The following is a 17,052-nucleotide window of genomic DNA, read 5'->3' as shown; positions in this document are numbered from 1 at the left end:
TGGCACACGCTGGAATGCAGAGCAGCGAGATAAAAAAAAAGCATGGGATGCCTTTTGTAGGTACCCAACATATGATAACTTTACACTTTTTTAAAAAGGCAAGAGCTAAATATTGGTACATCTTCATGGTGCTGAAAAATCTTCCTGCCACATGTGCCATCTATAAATAGCTCAATAACATCCAAGGAAATATGGGAGTGGGGTCACCGAGTTAATGGCAGCTACTCTCCCTTTACACTTCCTGTTCTGACCACCTCAGAATTACAAACAAGTATAAATGAGCAGGTGAATATATTGGGTGAACATTTCTCCACAGTTTCAAGTTCTTCATATTGTGCAGAATCTTTTTTTAATATATAAAAGAACAGCTGAAAGACAAAAACTTTCTACAAGTGGCAGTGCAAATGTAGGGTGCAATAGTTTAATTAAGATCCGAGAATCAAAAACAGTCCTGTTTGCAGGTAAACACTCTGTGCCTGATCCCAAGGGAATACATTATCAGATGCTTGCCTACCTAAGTGAAACTTCAGTATAAGCACTTTTGAATTTTTTAAACGAAATATGGATTGTTGGAAAACTCCCAGAGTCTTGGAAGAAAGTGATAATACTAGTACCTTGCCTAAAACCTGGAAAATCACCAACATCACCAAACACTTGTAGGCCTGTTGCCCACACCAGCTGTCTAGCCAAATTATTTGAAAGCACTCTGAATATCAGCTAATGTTTACCCTCGATTCTCGTGAACATCTGTCCACTAGTGTGGTTTTAGAAGAGCATGCTCAACAAGAGACCATATAGTTCACCCCGAAAACACAATCAAAGAAGTTTTTATACACAAGCAGTACAGTCTCGCTGTTTTGTTTGATTTAGAGTGAGTGAGTGAGTGAGTGAACTTTATTAATTGCTCGGAGATCTTTTTCTTCGCCTCTTCAACCGAGGCTGACGAGCGGTTGGCGCCCCCAGTCCAGGGCACCACTGGCTTTCGCCAGTTTGCGAGCTCTTGTGACCAGGTAGAGCTGAGCCTCCGGGTCAGAGCTGGCCAGCAAAGCCTCCCACTGTCTTTCATTTGGGTTTTCAATTTTTTGCAGTTGATGTGAGCTGCATTCCCATGTTATGTGGTACAGGGTAGGGGTCTTCCCGCACCACGGGCACTCGTCTCTGAATGTCGTGGGATGCATCATGTGTAATAGAAATCTTATGATAGAACCTAGAGGTTTGAGATACTACGCTACCTAGCCGACTTAGGGTAGAATGAGAGAAAGATTGCTACACAGTATGAAAGAGCACTGAACAAGGGTAGAGGGGGAGCGAACTGAGGCTAGCCGACTTGGGCATCTGTAGCAGAATGCTGAAAGTTCTGAATGATTTTCTGTCTAAGTATACCTTTTAAGTGTCTTGGTACTGGCCTATCAGAAAGGTTTACCCGGGAATAGGGTGTTTTCAGGGGTGTATGCTAAGCACAATGCTTTCTGGAGTAAAAATGATTTTCATTTCCAAAGTGATGCCCAAATCTGTTATTTACTTGGTTTATGTCAACGATCTTCAGATAGCTTGCACTTCCTCCAGCATATCAACATGTGAGAGACATCGTTGATACACATGACCACCAGTTCCAGGCTGAGAAATATACACTGAAGAAACATTTTTTTCACTCCCTCACCTACTTTCTTCTTGCCCACTCTCCCCCTCCCCAGCTTTTCTTCTTCGAAAGCAAAAGCATATTTAAACCCTTGCCAGTGATTATCGCTCTGCCCAGAGGAAGAGAAGTCCACTTGTCGGAACGTTGGCTCGACCTGCTGTTGCGTTGCGTCTGCTCCAGTAGCGGACCAACGGGTAGCGAAAAGCCGAGTCAGACGTCGGGCTGCAGGCACTTGAACATTGGGCGGTGGTCACCCAAGCAGAGACTGGCCGAGAGTTAGAGAGAACTTAACGAAGTTTTATTTACATGGTGAATCTGAGAAGGTACACTGAACTATGAATTAACTTAATCCCACATCTCTCCAGTAAAGTTGCAGTCAGTGCGCTGGTAAAAACAGTCCCCTGATCTGACTGTATTTCAGCGGGAAACCCAACCCGTGCGAAAATGGACATGAGCGCGTTTACAATTTCCACTGAGCTTAACTCTTTCAGGGCCACTGCCTCGGGGAACTTGGTGGCAGGACAGATTACTGTCAAAATGTGGCTATAACCAGTCTTAGTCTTTGGAAGGGGACCAATAGTGTCGATCACGAGTCGAAATGGCTCCGTGATCACAGCACTAGCTTCATTGGGGCTCTTGCCTTATCTCCCGGCTTGCCCACCTGTTGACATGTGTCGCAGGTCTTTAGAAAATCTTCCACCTCCCGAAAACATCCCGGCCACCAATATTCCTGCAGCAAACAATTCTTTGTTTTCTTGACCCCTAAATGGCCTGACCATGAGCTCCCATGAACCAAGTGCAAAAGATCACCGCGGTAGCGTTTTGGTACGACCAATTGGTCGAACTGCACTCCTCTGCGATCAAGATACTTTCGATAAAGTGCCCCAGACTATTCTAGAAATATCACGTTTTTCTTCGCGATACCATCACTCTTCATGTGCTTAAGATTCCACAATGTGGAATCAGCTCTTTGCTCGGCTATCAGGGACGATCGGTCCACCCCCAGCAATCTTTGCAAGCTGTCAGATGCCGGTGTTATGAGAAGCTCACCGCAGGCCTCTTTAAGCTCAATGCAATCCTCGCTACTTTCTCGCGTGTTTCGGATATTCACTTCCTCGCTAATCGGCACGTGGACTGCCTCTGTCGTGTCTAACGGCTCACTCTCTGTCGCGTCAACGTCACCTGACGCTTCCAGTGTGACGGATTTAGCAGCCAGCTTTCGTACTTTCGAGCGAGTCAACGCGTGAACAGCCCCTTCTCCGAACACTGGTCCTTTCTGCTGCAAGAGTTGGTCAGATCTATTCGAAAAAAGATAGGGGTACTGTTTCGACAGACTGGCCGACACAGCAGCCTCCGTATGAAGTACGCCAAATGGACCTTGAATGCTGATGTTAGCAATTGGAAGGCACACGCTACCGGCTTCCACCGCATGTTTAATCAATGCTCACTCTCCAGTGAAATTTTCTGGCTCTACATACGAGGGATGAACTACATCCATTGTAGCTGCCGAATCTTGAAGCACGCGACACGGCTTTCCGTTCACGACGAGATCTCGGATGTATGGCTCTAGAAGCCGCATATTTTCATCGTTGCTGTCCACTGACAAGCACACAATCTTCGGGCTTTCGCAGACCGCCGCTGCATGTCCGGGCTTTTGGCAATTATAGCATACCAATGGCCGTCTCTTTTCAAAAGCATTCTTTTGGCGGTCTTCTGCTTCGGGTGCTTCTCTTACAATCGCCTTTTTTTCTGCGACATCTGCGCCTTCTGCTTGCTGTTTCTCTTTTAAAGGTTGCCCTCTCCATCCAGCTCCTTTCCTATTCTGGTGTTCTTTCCTAGGGCTTTCTTCGAAACAGTTGTAACTTCCGGCTTGTCTTGCACCCAATGCCTTACATCATCAGGCAAGCAAGAGTAGAACTGCTCGAGTCCGAAGCACTGCATCATTCTTTGGCTTTCGTCATAAGCTTTAGCTTCTTTGAGCCATTCCCCCAAGTTAGCCATGAGCTTATACGCAAACTCCGGGTACGACTCTTCATTCTCCTTTTTAGCTTTGCGGAATTTTTGCCGGAAAGCTTGCGCTGACATTCTATACTTTTTGAGCAGACTAGATTTAACCTTATCGTAATCGTCTGCATCTTCTTTAGTCAAGCGGGCTATCACATCTGCCGCCTCACAAGGCAACAGTGTCAGCAAGCACTGTGGCCAAGTTGCTTTGCTAAACCCTGCCTTCTCGCACGTGCGCTCGAAGTTTACCAAGAGCAGACCTATGTCCTCTCCTTTCCTATAAGGTTGCATAAGGTCTTTCATACGGAACGACTTGCGTTCTACTGTGCCCGATGCTACGCTCTCATCACTTTCATTTGGAGCTTTTAGCACCTGCAGTTTGAGACGCTTCAGCTCAAGTTCCTGCTCTAAGCGCTTACTCTCTTCAGCCATGCGTTTCTCATTGTTTTCTTCTGCTTCCCTCTGATTTCTCTCTCTCAGCAATCAGCTCCAGGCATTCCGAGAGCTCATCGTCGTCTGCCTCAAGTGCTTCAATAGCCTCAATGATATCTGGCTTTCTCGTTTGGTCCTGAAGATCCAAACCCAGACTTTTGGCCAACTCCAGCAAAAGTGGCTTTTTCAACACTTTCGAATTCATGGTTATCCCGATTGCTGCAATTTCTTCCTTTCAGAAATATCTTATCGTCACATACTTTCAAGTCCCGTGCTAACGACAATTAATTTCCACCACCTTTGTAAACTTACTTACTACAAAGCCTGGTAAAACCTCAGTGAAGAAAAGCCAAGCACTCACCGAACCTTGCAACCATGATTCCAGTGGAGTCCATCCCGACGCTGCCCGTTGCGTCTGCTCCAGTAGCGGACGCAACGCAACACTGCGAACTGAGGCTTCCCCCCACTCTACTCTTTTTCAGTGCTCCTTCAATAAGTAAACTCGTGACATGGGCAGCAGACAAAAATGGATTTCAGTTTTCCCCACAGAAAATATTGACAGTTATATTCTCATTAAAATATGGTACACAAACCGAATTATGAGTTAAAAATGAACTCTAATTTCTGAGGATAACTCTTGACAAAAGCTTGCATTCTTGCCTCATATCAGTGCTCTTAAAAAGAAAGCTGCCAAATACCTAAATATACTAGATGTTCTTTCACAAAAATACTGGGGTTCCGATAGAACATGCTTTTTGTGCATTTATCAGTGTTGTGCAGTGTTTGGATTATGGTTGTGTAGTTTACGCATCTGCAAAAACATCATGCACAGAACTTCTAGATCTGGTGCATAACTTGGGTTGGCGTCTTGTGCTCTTCTGTCTGGTGCATATAGAACCTCTCCCATAAGCTGTCTGTATGCCGAAACAAATGAACCCTCCCTTGAATAGTGAAGGACCATGCTTATATTTTCATATGTCCTGAAAATACGCACCCTACCACAACATGTATGCTACCCTATTGTTACTAAATGCACCTCGAAGTATCATTCAATAATAGACCTTAATCAATCAAACTCGTCTTAATTTGGCTTGAGGATAAATGCCAAGAACTAGGACTACTATATGCCCTTCCTGATAATGTATCAGGACACGGTCTACTGTTTCCATGGTGCAGCCCTCTCATTGTTTGCGATTTCACATGAACTGTTCACTCAGTTTTGTAAACAGAAAACACCACATGAGTACATTCTGCAAGAATTCCTAGCTCTTAAAGAAAAATATGCGAATTGCACACAATTTTATACAGATGGCTCCAAGACATCAAAGCACATTGAAAGTGCAGTAGTACAAGGGTACAAGGGAAGTGGGAAAAAAGAGTAGGGCTACCGCAGTGTGCAAGCATCTTCACTGCTGAGTGTTACGCACTTGCTGTGGCTGTGAGAAAAAAGCCAGCGTGAACATCACAAACAGTAATATTTAAATAGACTTCCTTTGGGGTCTCACAGCTCTTCACCACAAAACGCAGTTGTACCACTACTTGGGAACATCATACACAATATATCAATAGCCTCTGTTCAAGAACAAAACGTAACATTCTGTTGGGCCCCGAGTCATGTCAGCACTGGAGGCAATAAGAGAGTAGACGTTTGTGCTGCTCAAGCCCATGACAAACAAATCAAGAACATAAACATATGCTATACAGAGACGGCATGACGCTAGTGCCCCACAAACTATAGGTAGGTTCGCAGAATTTGAGGGGAATTGAAATCATACTGTGCCGGAGTTTCCGGGTTCGATCCCGGCCGCTGGTGGCTGCGTTTCAATGGAGTTGAAACAGAGAGCTGTGCGATGTCAGTGCACGTTAAAGATCCCCAGGTGGTCGAAATTACTCCGTAGTCCTCCACTACGGCTCGCCCCTCTCTCTTTCTCCTTTGACTCCCACCATCCTTCTCTTATGATGTGGTTCAGGTGTCCACAGAACAGGTATGACAGATACTGTGTCTTTCGTTTTCCGTGAACCAATTTATTTACATTTATTTGTCATCGGGAACGTTTCATAAAAGTGATATTAGACCTCTCCACATTGGCCATACACACGACCTAACTTTTTGTTGTCAAAAGGAAACATACCCCTTTGTGAAAAATCCGGAGAGAAACTAACTGTAAACCACATTTCATTTTAGTGCACAAGACTTGAAAAACACAAAGAAAAGTATTTTACTCGATTTTACAGTGAGCACATGCCGTTTCACCCAGCTCTGATTTTATGTGAATGCGTTTTTAGCTTCCTAAAGGAAGCAAGTGTTCTAAACAAGCTGTAGAATAAATGTAGCATACTCCACTTAACACAGGATATAACCTCGGGCTTGTCGAATCATAGCCTGAGCTGCTTATGCGTCGTTAAACCCAACCCAATGCACATTCTTCTAGGAGCATTGAAATTTCATCAATGTTTTATACAATTTGTCATCACCTGCATGCTTCCCCTGTGTCCCTGGAATGGTGAATGCCCTTTGTCATACAACTCACCGCCGACGTGCGTGCCAGCATTGTCATTATGTTGATTGATTTGGTTGGATTGTGGATTTTAACATCCTAGGACGACTCAGGTTGTGAGAGATGCCATAGAGGAGGGCTCCGGAAATTTCGACCACCTGTGATTTTTTAACGTGCACTGACATCGCACAGCACACGGGCGACTTGCTCTTCGCCTGCATCGAAAAGCAGCCGCCGAGGCCTTGCATGATTCGATCCCGCATCCTTGGGCACAGTAGTCGAGCACCCTAACCACTGTCCACTACACCACCACGGTGAGGCTAGTCGCATTATGTGGATGTGTACCTATACCTTTTTGTTGTGGTGTGGAATGGCAGTGCAATGATTCTGGCTTATAACTTATTTTCGGACACCTTAACTGCTTATAGACAAGCGTCATGTTTGTAAACAAAGGTGGCGCTGTGATCGGCAGCGACATGAGGTGTAGGCAAAAGCGCAGCGTGCCTACACTGCGCAAAGCGACGCTGCCTTCGAAACCAGTCCGCGCGTGCGAATATAATGAGATGTAAGCTTCGCTTATGCGTAGAAATAGCTTGGTTTATGCCTGTAGAGTATTTCCGCACATTATCAACCGATTACAGCTAGAATTACTTGGCGAAGAGCGCTGCATTGGCTTCCTTCTCCGTGGCCTCAACAGCGCGCGGTTGCGGTACGTGGGCGACGGCCGTGAGTGATTAAGTTAAATAAAAACGAGAAAGCGCAATGTATAAGAAAGACTAATAGTCAACCCTGTTCAACTCCCAGGCCTATTCCTGGCGCATGCAAGGAGGACGACAATATGAATGACTGGAAGTGCGTTTTTCATATGACGAATCTATTGAGCTGCCTTTCTGTTGCTTCAAGCACTCACTCTAAAGAACAATATTATCGGCAATCACATTTCTGGCTCACTTTACCGCAACTTAAGTCATAGAATTTCGTATCTAATAAGAAGAACTCAATCTTTTAGATCTTTTTAACATGTTGACAAAGTGCACTGCCAACTTATTTTCGCCTGCCCGATAAAAAAGACGTTGACGTCTATCTCATCTTACAGATGTAGCAAGGTCATTCACATGTTAATATGTACATGACGGCCAGTACGAAAGCTCTCATTTTGTTCTCTATGATCTATGAGAGGCGCATGAGTGCAGATGAAACGTTCTCCACGATCGCTTGCAGCGAAATGTGCGTGATCTGCTGAGCTTTTTTATTTATACTTGGAAATTGTTTTTTCAAAGGCGCATCATCTTATTCTGCTTATTTTGCACCCCTCATAGTCGATTCCTCGTCGAAATTGAACTCCATGTACCATATATATGCTTAAATATATCCTGCTCGATCAGAGCCAGATTGTACGTGGATATTTAATTCGTTCGTCAGGATCTTATAATGACCTCCAAAAATAAAATTTAGAAATGAGAAATAATAATGCGGGACTTCCCGGATCATAACAATGTTTACTATAGAACCGGTGATGAAGAGACTCGTTGAAACTCGTGAAAGTACAGAGAAAAGCTATACTTTACAGGTCCGGGCCTGTTATAGCCAGCAATATCGCACTGGAGTGACCGCGCTCAAAGTAATTGCAATTACCTTCACAGCAGCGTTTTTGTCCTTTCTGTGTGAACATATGCACGGGCAGCACTGCAAGTGAATAGAACTCACAGTGCAGCTTCCCTGCGGGATCATACGCACACGGAATATATCGCGTCTGAACTTCTTACAACTTAATAGTAATATATCAAAATGGGCACGAGCTGCAGGCGTTTGTTCTTGCGCTATTCGTCGTACCGCCGAAAAGCAGTCATGATAATTAAGGGTTGCAAACGAACTGATCTAGTTTCGGTGAAGAACTGCAACGCATATATATGTTAGCCGCGAAGGCAATCCGTCACCGAAGAGTCTACTTGTCGCGCTCAATGCCGCTGCCCTTTGCTCTCATCTTTATTCTACCGCAAGAAACATGTTAAAACAAGTGCCATTTTGCTTTTTGTGCCTCGTGGCGCAATCAACCGCACCACAGCTCGTAGAAATATTGGGAATTATGCCCGAAAACACAGCAATCGCCGCGCATCCAATGCAGACGGCCCGCGCTTTTGCCTACACCACGAAAGTCACTGCTGTCGCCAGCGCCACCGCATCTCCGCTTACGTCACGGGCTGACGCTTGTCTATAGGAAATTAAGCTTTCTCCGCTCAGGGACGCATATATGGGTCACTCTTGGAGGGGCTAGTAAAACTTTGTAAATTTGAAAATTTCGAATTATCCGACGTGCTAATTATCGAATTTCCTTGAAATATTACCTGTGATTTAGCTTGTGGTTAAACCTAGAGTTACGCGAGAGCTATCTGTATGGCTATGCTTAAGTGCGGCTTGAAAGTAAAGACATGGCTTTTGCACATAGAACTTTATTCTGTGGTGCAATCTTTATGCCATAGGGGGCACTTTTGACCACTAAAGTGCGGTGGTCCGAAGGCCTCCACTAAACGCTGGCGCAATGATCACGGCTGACCACGCACTTTCATTGATGGCTGATAAGTGGAAGAATGAAGGGCTCACAAAAAAAAAAAAAAATGTTTTCTGCAAACTGGCGTCAATTTGCAAGCAGGTGTAAAAGAAAAAAAGAATATGGTTTCATTACGAGATATCTTATTTGGCGGAAAATTGGTCACTTTTCGCCAGCTTTTTAGACGAGAGCAACGGGCCAATGACTGTTTTTTTTTTCTTTGCATTGGAATCAAAGCTTTATTGCGTGCGTATATACTGACGGGAGCGTCAAAGCAGAAGTGGTTGAAAATGGTAAGCACCTCTGCACGGTGCGTCGCGGTAGCGACAGTGTCCTTGGCAAGCAGCCTGCGTCGCGTGTGAGGCTTCACCGCACGGCGCGCTGAATGGCACTTGACGAGCGCACTTTTTGGGATCAGCGGAAGAGCTGCAGTGGAAACGAGTAAAAGACCATTACCGCCGTCCGAAACGCCGCGCAGCTGCGCGGCTAATGACCGCCCTTGCCTCAGGCTGAAGCGCACAGCGCAAGGTCATAAAAGCGAAACCGAAACTAAGTAGTCTGGTCTATTTTCGCAGGTGAGGCCGTTTGTGTTTCATCACACTTGCCGTTTCGCGCATCTTAGAGGTGCACCGTCAATTTCGCAACACGTAGTTAAGGTTTGTGGAGTGCTATTTTAAGAATCGCTTACAGTGTCTGTTCCTAATTAGCTTTTGTTCCTTAAATTAAGTAACCTTAATATAGACCCTAATGCGCTTGCATGGCTGTACTGGTACAATATGTAACGGGCGGCAAGAAACTTTGACTGGCATTTTTTGCCTGTCCATTCCGGCGTTCCATAGGGGTCCATTCTTGGGCTCCTCGTATTTTTGTCACCTATATAAAAGACTTGCCGACTAACATTTCTTCAAATGACCTTTTTGCTGATGGATGTGTTATTTGCGGTGAAATTAATGGTGATAATGATGTATATTGCCTTCAGACTGACATTAACAAGGTTCTCGATTGAACAAATGGAATATGAAAGTGAATACTGATAAGTGTAAACATGTGCACGTTTATCGTATTTAAAGCATACCTATTAATACTTACCACATTAATAATGTTTATTTGAGTCAAATACAAACAAACGAGCGCCCTCCACCTCGACTGATGGCTGAGTCGGCGGAAGGGCTTCCCTCTCGGTTGATGGTGACGAGTGCGAGAGGAGGGCCTCGTGCCGGACCGTGGGGGACTTACTTTGCGAGTGACGGCTGCAGAGTTGAGCGCATGTTGTCCATCAAATGAGTGATCTCCGTGCGATGCTTTTCCTATGGTCACTCAGCATTTATTAAATCAAATTACAATAAGCAGAACTAACTTACCTTACATTACATTCAGATTACACGGAGCCGAGCCTACTATCGGCCACCGCCACGAACTTCCTCTCTACTCCAGTAACCTCTTCTCTGATCTGCGGTCACACACCACCAGTCACACACGGCTGCCGTTCGACAAAAGCCCCGCTCTCTCATTCCTCAAAAAGAAAACATACAGAGATGCACAGTGCTGGCCATTTCTATCGTCGCCTCGCGTGCAGAGCGTCCCCGAAAGACAACAACACGCCTCTCGTCCGTTTCGGTCGAGAAACCCGAAACCCGAGCTTTGGCACCCCCGGAGAGCCGAACCCCCGTCTTTCCGGGAAGCGCGACGCCGTTTGCGGGACAAGCTACAGTACCCTCTCAAGCTTGCGTTCCCGCAGCGCCTTTCGTGGGTCCAGCCCGCTGTGCCTTTCCGACCTCATTTGACCAGCGTGCACAATTTTCGTCCTCTGCCTTCTCCACGACACACTTTGGATGCGTCGTGACACCTCCCCCCTTCGCCCTTATTTTTTTTTTTTTTCCTTCTTCGGCAACTTCGAAAAACACAGCTTCCCTGTTAGTTATCCCACACAAAACAAGAAATGCCACCGAAACCCCGCATGCCGCCGCACTTGCCCCCTCGGGCTGAGATGCACTAAATCTTTCCCTCGCGGCATCAGGTTTGTACATAAAATAGCAAAAAGAAAGACAGGCATTCAAGCATATAAATCTACAATACACTCTTTAGAATGGAGCAATACAATCCAGAATCACATATTTTCAAACTGCGGAAAAACGAAAACACGACAAGCATGCATGTGCATCAACAAAACAACAATTGTCCAAAAAGGTGAGCCTAGAACACCGCTGCTCTCTTAGTGTGTGCTCCTAGGACTTCCCATGTTACGTTTGAATGCGGGATAGAGCGTCGGCAAGCACTTTGTGGCCCTGAAGCTCAACGATGTTGCTTCTTCCATTTGTTCATCCTCTTTTTGCAACGACAGCCGCCACAGTGTCTGATAGGTTGCCCAAATTGAAATCTCCCTCGGACTTCTTTCGGTTTTACTAGTTCATTATAACCCGCAACTGTTAGCAGGCAATTATTTCGGCCGCCAACTCTTCTGGCATTGCACACAAGATTGCCACACGTGAGCCCCGTCGATCAACTCTCAGCGGCACATACGCTAGCTCCGCCTCAATCTGGTGTCCGAAGGCTCCCTTTAGCGTTATTTTCCCGCTTGGGTCTATCTTTTCCTGTGCGAGAAGCGACGTTCTTATCGCTTATGTCCGCTCCTGAATCTTAACAGGCTAGGAAAGACGATTGCCCTGAGCATAGAGAAACGTTGCCTATCTCAGAAACCGCTTCCCATTGAGCGTTTGCCTTTGCCCCTGGATTTTGGCCCAGAGTCCCAGTGTCAAGAGGTTTCGCCTCGATCACCCTGGGGCCTGGCAGCGATTTTCTGAACCTCTGTCTCCGGGCATTCCCGGGCCATGTGCCCTAAGCGGCCAGAGCGGAAACAGTGACGCGAAACTATCTCTTTTCTCCTGTCCGGCACCCATTTTCTGCTGGCGAGCTGCCCCTCCTTAGTAAAATTGTGGGCTTCAAAATCTCGGTGCCATGTATTTGCCTGACACGTTTCCTGACACTCCCTGGCCATGTGACCTGGTCGGCCGCAGCGGTAACACTGGCGTATCGTCATCACTGCATCCCTTGGCGCATACTTCACTTCCAGCCTTTTCTCAGCCTGAAAGCGCGACATCCCCGTCTCCATCCCTCTGTTGCGTCCTTCGCCCTTGGCTGCACTCATCCGCGGGGAGCTTGCAACAGACGCTTTTCCTCGGCTACTCGCTTCGACTACTTTTGTAAGCCCATCAATCCTGAGCCAGTCCAATTACTTTCCTGAAGCGCCACCTGTTGCAACGCGTCATTGGACACCTCTTTCATTTTATCGACTACTACCAAATCCACCAAATCTTCCTTCTCAGTCACATTCCTGCTGTTCACATAATATGAATAATAACTCCGTAATCGGTAGCCAAATTGTCGCCACGACTCCTGCGGTCCCTTTTTAGCATTTTTGAACATCCGTTTGTACTCAGTTGGGCTTAGCCGCAACTCTCTCAGTATGACTTCCTTGAGCTGTTTGTACTGCAGAATTTCTTTTGTCCAACTCAGCGTCGCCATCGATTGCATGCGGTCTGTGAGGTAGGGGATCAGTGTTATCGACTGCACGCCTTCCGGTACTGGGAAGGATTGAAGCAACATCTCGACGGAATCGAACCATCCCGGAATAAGTGACTTGTGTCGGCATTCGAGGCAGTACACTGCTCAGCATTGTTGAAAATGTTGCAACTTCTTTCCCCTCTAAAAGATCATCCGTCCCATGAGTGCGCAATTTTGCGGTCTCGAATTCAATTTTGGCCCGTTCTAACCTCATTTTTTTTCCAATTTCATCTCTATCTGCATTTTGGGTCTCGGTTGAGCCATTTCCATACTTGCGTCGCTCGCTTCCCCAGCGACGTTAGCATCCATCTCCGTCGAAATTAATTTACTATTTCCCTCTCAAGCTCAAGCCCCCCCTTTCCTCCTCCTTGCGTTCCCGCAGCGCCTTTCGTGGGTCCAGCTCGCTCTGCCTTTCCTACCTCATTTGACCGTTGTGCACAATTTTCTCCCCCTGCCTTCTCCACGACACACTCTGGCTGCGTCGTGATATTTTGAGACTGTTTTGTCTTTTAAATACCTTAGTTTTTACGTTTCTTCTAGCCTGTCTTGGAAAACTCACATTGGTTATATCGCAAATAACGCAATTACATGCTTGGGTATCTTCGCAGAAATTCCTCTCGTTCATCCAATTCATTATTGATTTATAAAACACTGCTACGCTCAAAATTAGAATATTCATTTGTTGGGAGCCCCTGCATTGATTCACTTGTTTCCGATTTAGAAGCTGTGCAGAACCGCGCTTATCATTTTAAACTTTGTATCACCGAACAAGTAGTGCAACTGCCATGAAATTAAGTTTGTCCCTCCCACTTCTCTTTCACCGCAGGCCGATTGCGTCGTTATGCTTTGTTAACAGAATTTACCTCAACGCCTATCTGAAACACAGATTATCTTACATATCTGCATGCATTGATCACCCACTTAAGGTTGGGGTTCTATCTTGTCACGCAAAATGTTTTCATTATTAATATTCATTATTCTACCTGGCCCGCTGGACCTTACAAACCCTAGCAGCAAACTATGCAGAGCTCAGGCAGTCGCCTGTAGACAACCTCGAGTTGAAAATAAACTGAATTGAATTGAAATGCATACCCGAACCCGCTGCAGGAAAACAGTATTTACCCCGAGATATATAACACTAACATGTGCAAGGTCTGCAACTTGCAGGGCGTCGAACCGGAACCGAAAGCCGAAATCGAACTCGAATTTTGGTCCGAAACCCGAACCGAGCCGAACCCAATTTTTTCTCTGCCATTTTGTCATTGAGCACGAACCGGAACAAATCGGAGGAACTGTTCCGAACCGGTTCACGGTACAGTTCCGATTCTAAAGTACATCTTCTCTCCTTCTCTTGTCGTCGACCCCGTATGAGACTTCAACAGCCCTTGGCAATGACCTCTTTCTTCGGTCTTTCCATGCTGGCAAATAAAAAAAAAAGTTGGCAGCATTTACTGAGCACATGATTGATAGAAATATTGCCACGATGTCATGTCATGTTTATTGTAATTAAATTATGCGACTAAACATACGAGTCTATAGCCTCAAAGCATTTCTAACGGAAGGTATATGGCGCGTCTTTGCAGACAGCCATGACGCGCAACAAGACGGTAGTCGCATCTAGTCGTGGCCCCAGGAGCGAGACAGTTAATCCGGTTCTCCGGCAGATAAGATAGTGACTCTAGCCCCAGTACAGGGCAGAGGGTACTTTTGTCAGCGCCTTTCGGGCCACAACACAAGTTTGCCTTTGCGTTTGAACTCTATAGAAACGCGAAATGCAAAGGCGCCCGCGTGCTTTGCGATATATAGTCACACGTATATATGTCGTTAGTCTTGGGGCGCATGATTTCTTTGACCTTTATCTGATTTCGAAGTCCTTTAGTGGGAGCCGGATGAAACGTCTTTGTACATGTAGTAGTACAGAGTTCCTCTCTTCATTCTTCATATAGAATTCCTGTGAAATACCGAACTGGGGGCTCTAAGATAACAAAGCGATGTGATGTGATCTGGATTTTGTGTACCTGAAAGGCGCAGCAGGCAATATTGTTTCTAACTCTCTTTCGGCGCATAACAGTTTTAGTAGGTTTGTCATTTTTTTTTTCAAACCCGTTTGAACCGGTTCGGGTAGGGTCGAACCAGTTCGGAACGGAATATGTCTCTGGAGCCGAGACCGAATCCGAACCCTAAAGCCGTGAACCCGAACCAGAACAGAACCAGAAAAAATTCCGGTTCGACACCCTGTCTGCAAAACAACATATCCACACTTACATATACTCTGGGAGTGATATTAATCCCGAAACCCTCTCGTCGAGGTGGCCCGCCGCTCTGTGCAGGTCCAGCCTCAACGACCAACGCTCAGCCGTCCAGCAGGCCCTTGAGGTGGCGGAGAGACAAGATCTCAACGTTCCCACGTGTGGGACCGATCGCGATAAGCCCTGCCGGACGATTAATATAGTTAATACTCGCTCACTCAGTCATATCCAGAATTTGTTTCCCATAATATCGTCTGCGTATCTGATAACGCATTTTGCAAAGCCATTGTTTCCGTTTGAATGTATATATTCTTGTTACTGTCAATATTGGCCTGCCAAATTATTTTTTGTACGTGCTGTCGTCTCGTTTGTTTGCGCTTGTTTCTATATACTTGGATATTTGCTCTTTGTCATTGCTGTATGTAATGTACTTTGATGTCCCCGGGGCCTGCAGATAAAATAAATAAATAAATAAATAAATAAATAAATAAATAAATAAATAAATAAATAAATAAATAAATAAATAAATAAATAAATAAATAAATAAATAAATAAATAAATAAATAAATAAATAAATAAATAAATAAATAAATAAATCGTCCCCGGACATGGCCTAACCGGTGCGAGACCCGTATTGCTCCCCTCTGATGCCATAACATTTCATGGGTGTCTGCAGGGACTGCGCCGGCAGAAATGCACATTTTCGAAGCAAGGGGATCGATTTAACGATCAATAAATTGCAAGTTTCGAAGGCAACGCGGAACAGACAGCAAGCAGCCGCTTCCACGGCCGCCACCCTTTACCCTCCGGCGCCCATTTTTCATGGTTTTACGTGGTGTTTTCTATCCCCGTTTTGGACGTGTGCAGTCTTAACTATATGTCGCCTTGCTTGGCCATGTGCTGGCCACCGAGATGCAGCGGAGCGCAGTTTAGTTCGAATTATCCGTAGCAGAACCGACTACCGTTCGAATTAACGGGCTTTTTTGTACAGACTTCTGTGAAGCTAGGCCTGAACAAGTAGTGTAGTTCGAATTAACGAGCTTTGACCGTTCTATTTGAACTATTTATTTTTACACTTTTTGCAGGGGATGTCGGTTCAGCATAGTTTTAGTAAAATTTATTGCCGAGGGAAGGGAGGAGGAAGGGGGAGGGGTAGGGCAACTTTTCCTCTCTGCTGATGATTGCTCTTTCAGAGGTAGACAGTACCGTCGCAGTTAAGCATTTCAGTAATCTTCTTATTGTATTTTTTTGTGTGCAGATTTTGATGACCTGTTCGATGATGAGGACCTGCTGTGAAATTGGAGAACCATTCTTCTGTACATATGCTTTTCACCTCGCAAAATAAATGATTCATCTGTCTTTTATACCACTCTCCTGTGTCCAGAAAGTGGCCTTCAGCATATAAGGTTGTTTAGCGAAACACGCTTGTAATAAAAAAAGATGTCGACATTTTGAGGTAGGGAAGTGCCTTTTGCTGCCATCTTCATGGCCTGGGACCATAGCAAAGAATTGCTTGCTGGCACAGCACGCTCGAAATATGCAGCTATTCCGCTTGTCTGCAGATAAGGCACTTGGATTTCGAAGCCAACGTCTCACTCGCCTACTTGAGCCAAGGTCATCGGCTCCTGGGGTTTCACCTTCAAGCGGAGGTGTGTCAGCGACGTGAAGTACCACGTGGCTCGCCGCAGCTGTAGCCGTGCGCCGACCGCCGGCTGTCAGCTGAGGCCACGTGACGTATATTCGCGTGGAAAGGTGACGGCGCCTCTCCCATGGCAGTTTCTTGCTGTGAATGAAGCCAGTCGGTTAGAACCATCGTCGTCGGGACAATCTTATAGACGACGGCTAACGACGGGCTGATTCTGGTCATCCAGCTGACGTTGTAAGGCATGCTAAGGATTTAGCTAGAGATTGGGGAGGCAAACGTGCCAAGCTAGAGCCAGAGATCGACGAAGGACGGGAGCGTCGACTGACTCAACGGCGGTTGCCGCAATGCGGCAGCGAACAGCTTTGGAGACAGCCTCAGCTGCTGCTGCCTCGACTTCGATGACGGACGAAGAATACCTAGCGCGGACGAAACAAGTACGCGGAGCTTAACCAGCTTAGCAACACAGCATAACGAAG

At 45.9% G+C, this 17,052-nt stretch overlaps 1 protein-coding gene across 1 annotated transcript in view; it reads left to right on the top strand.

Moving 5' to 3' along the window:
* Positions 1–16,295, top strand: part of LOC146200617 (COP9 signalosome complex subunit 9) — a 35,458-nt gene extending 19,163 nt beyond the window's left edge. The window contains exon 3 of the mRNA XM_084592966.1: positions 16,190–16,295. Coding sequence (XP_084449092.1) covers positions 16,190–16,227 — 38 coding nt within the window. The 3' untranslated portion in view covers positions 16,228–16,295. The remainder of the gene's footprint in view (positions 1–16,189) is intronic.
* Positions 16,296–17,052: the final 757 nt, after the last annotated feature.

The sequence above is a fragment of the Amblyomma maculatum genome, chromosome 2, assembly GCF_055883805.1.
Source record: "Amblyomma maculatum isolate TAMU_Amacu chromosome 2, ASM5588380v1, whole genome shotgun sequence".
NCBI lineage: Eukaryota > Metazoa > Arthropoda > Arachnida > Ixodida > Ixodidae > Amblyomma > Amblyomma maculatum.
The sequence above is the reverse complement of the archived record's forward strand: the minus strand, read 5'-3'. Positions and strand labels throughout refer to the sequence as shown.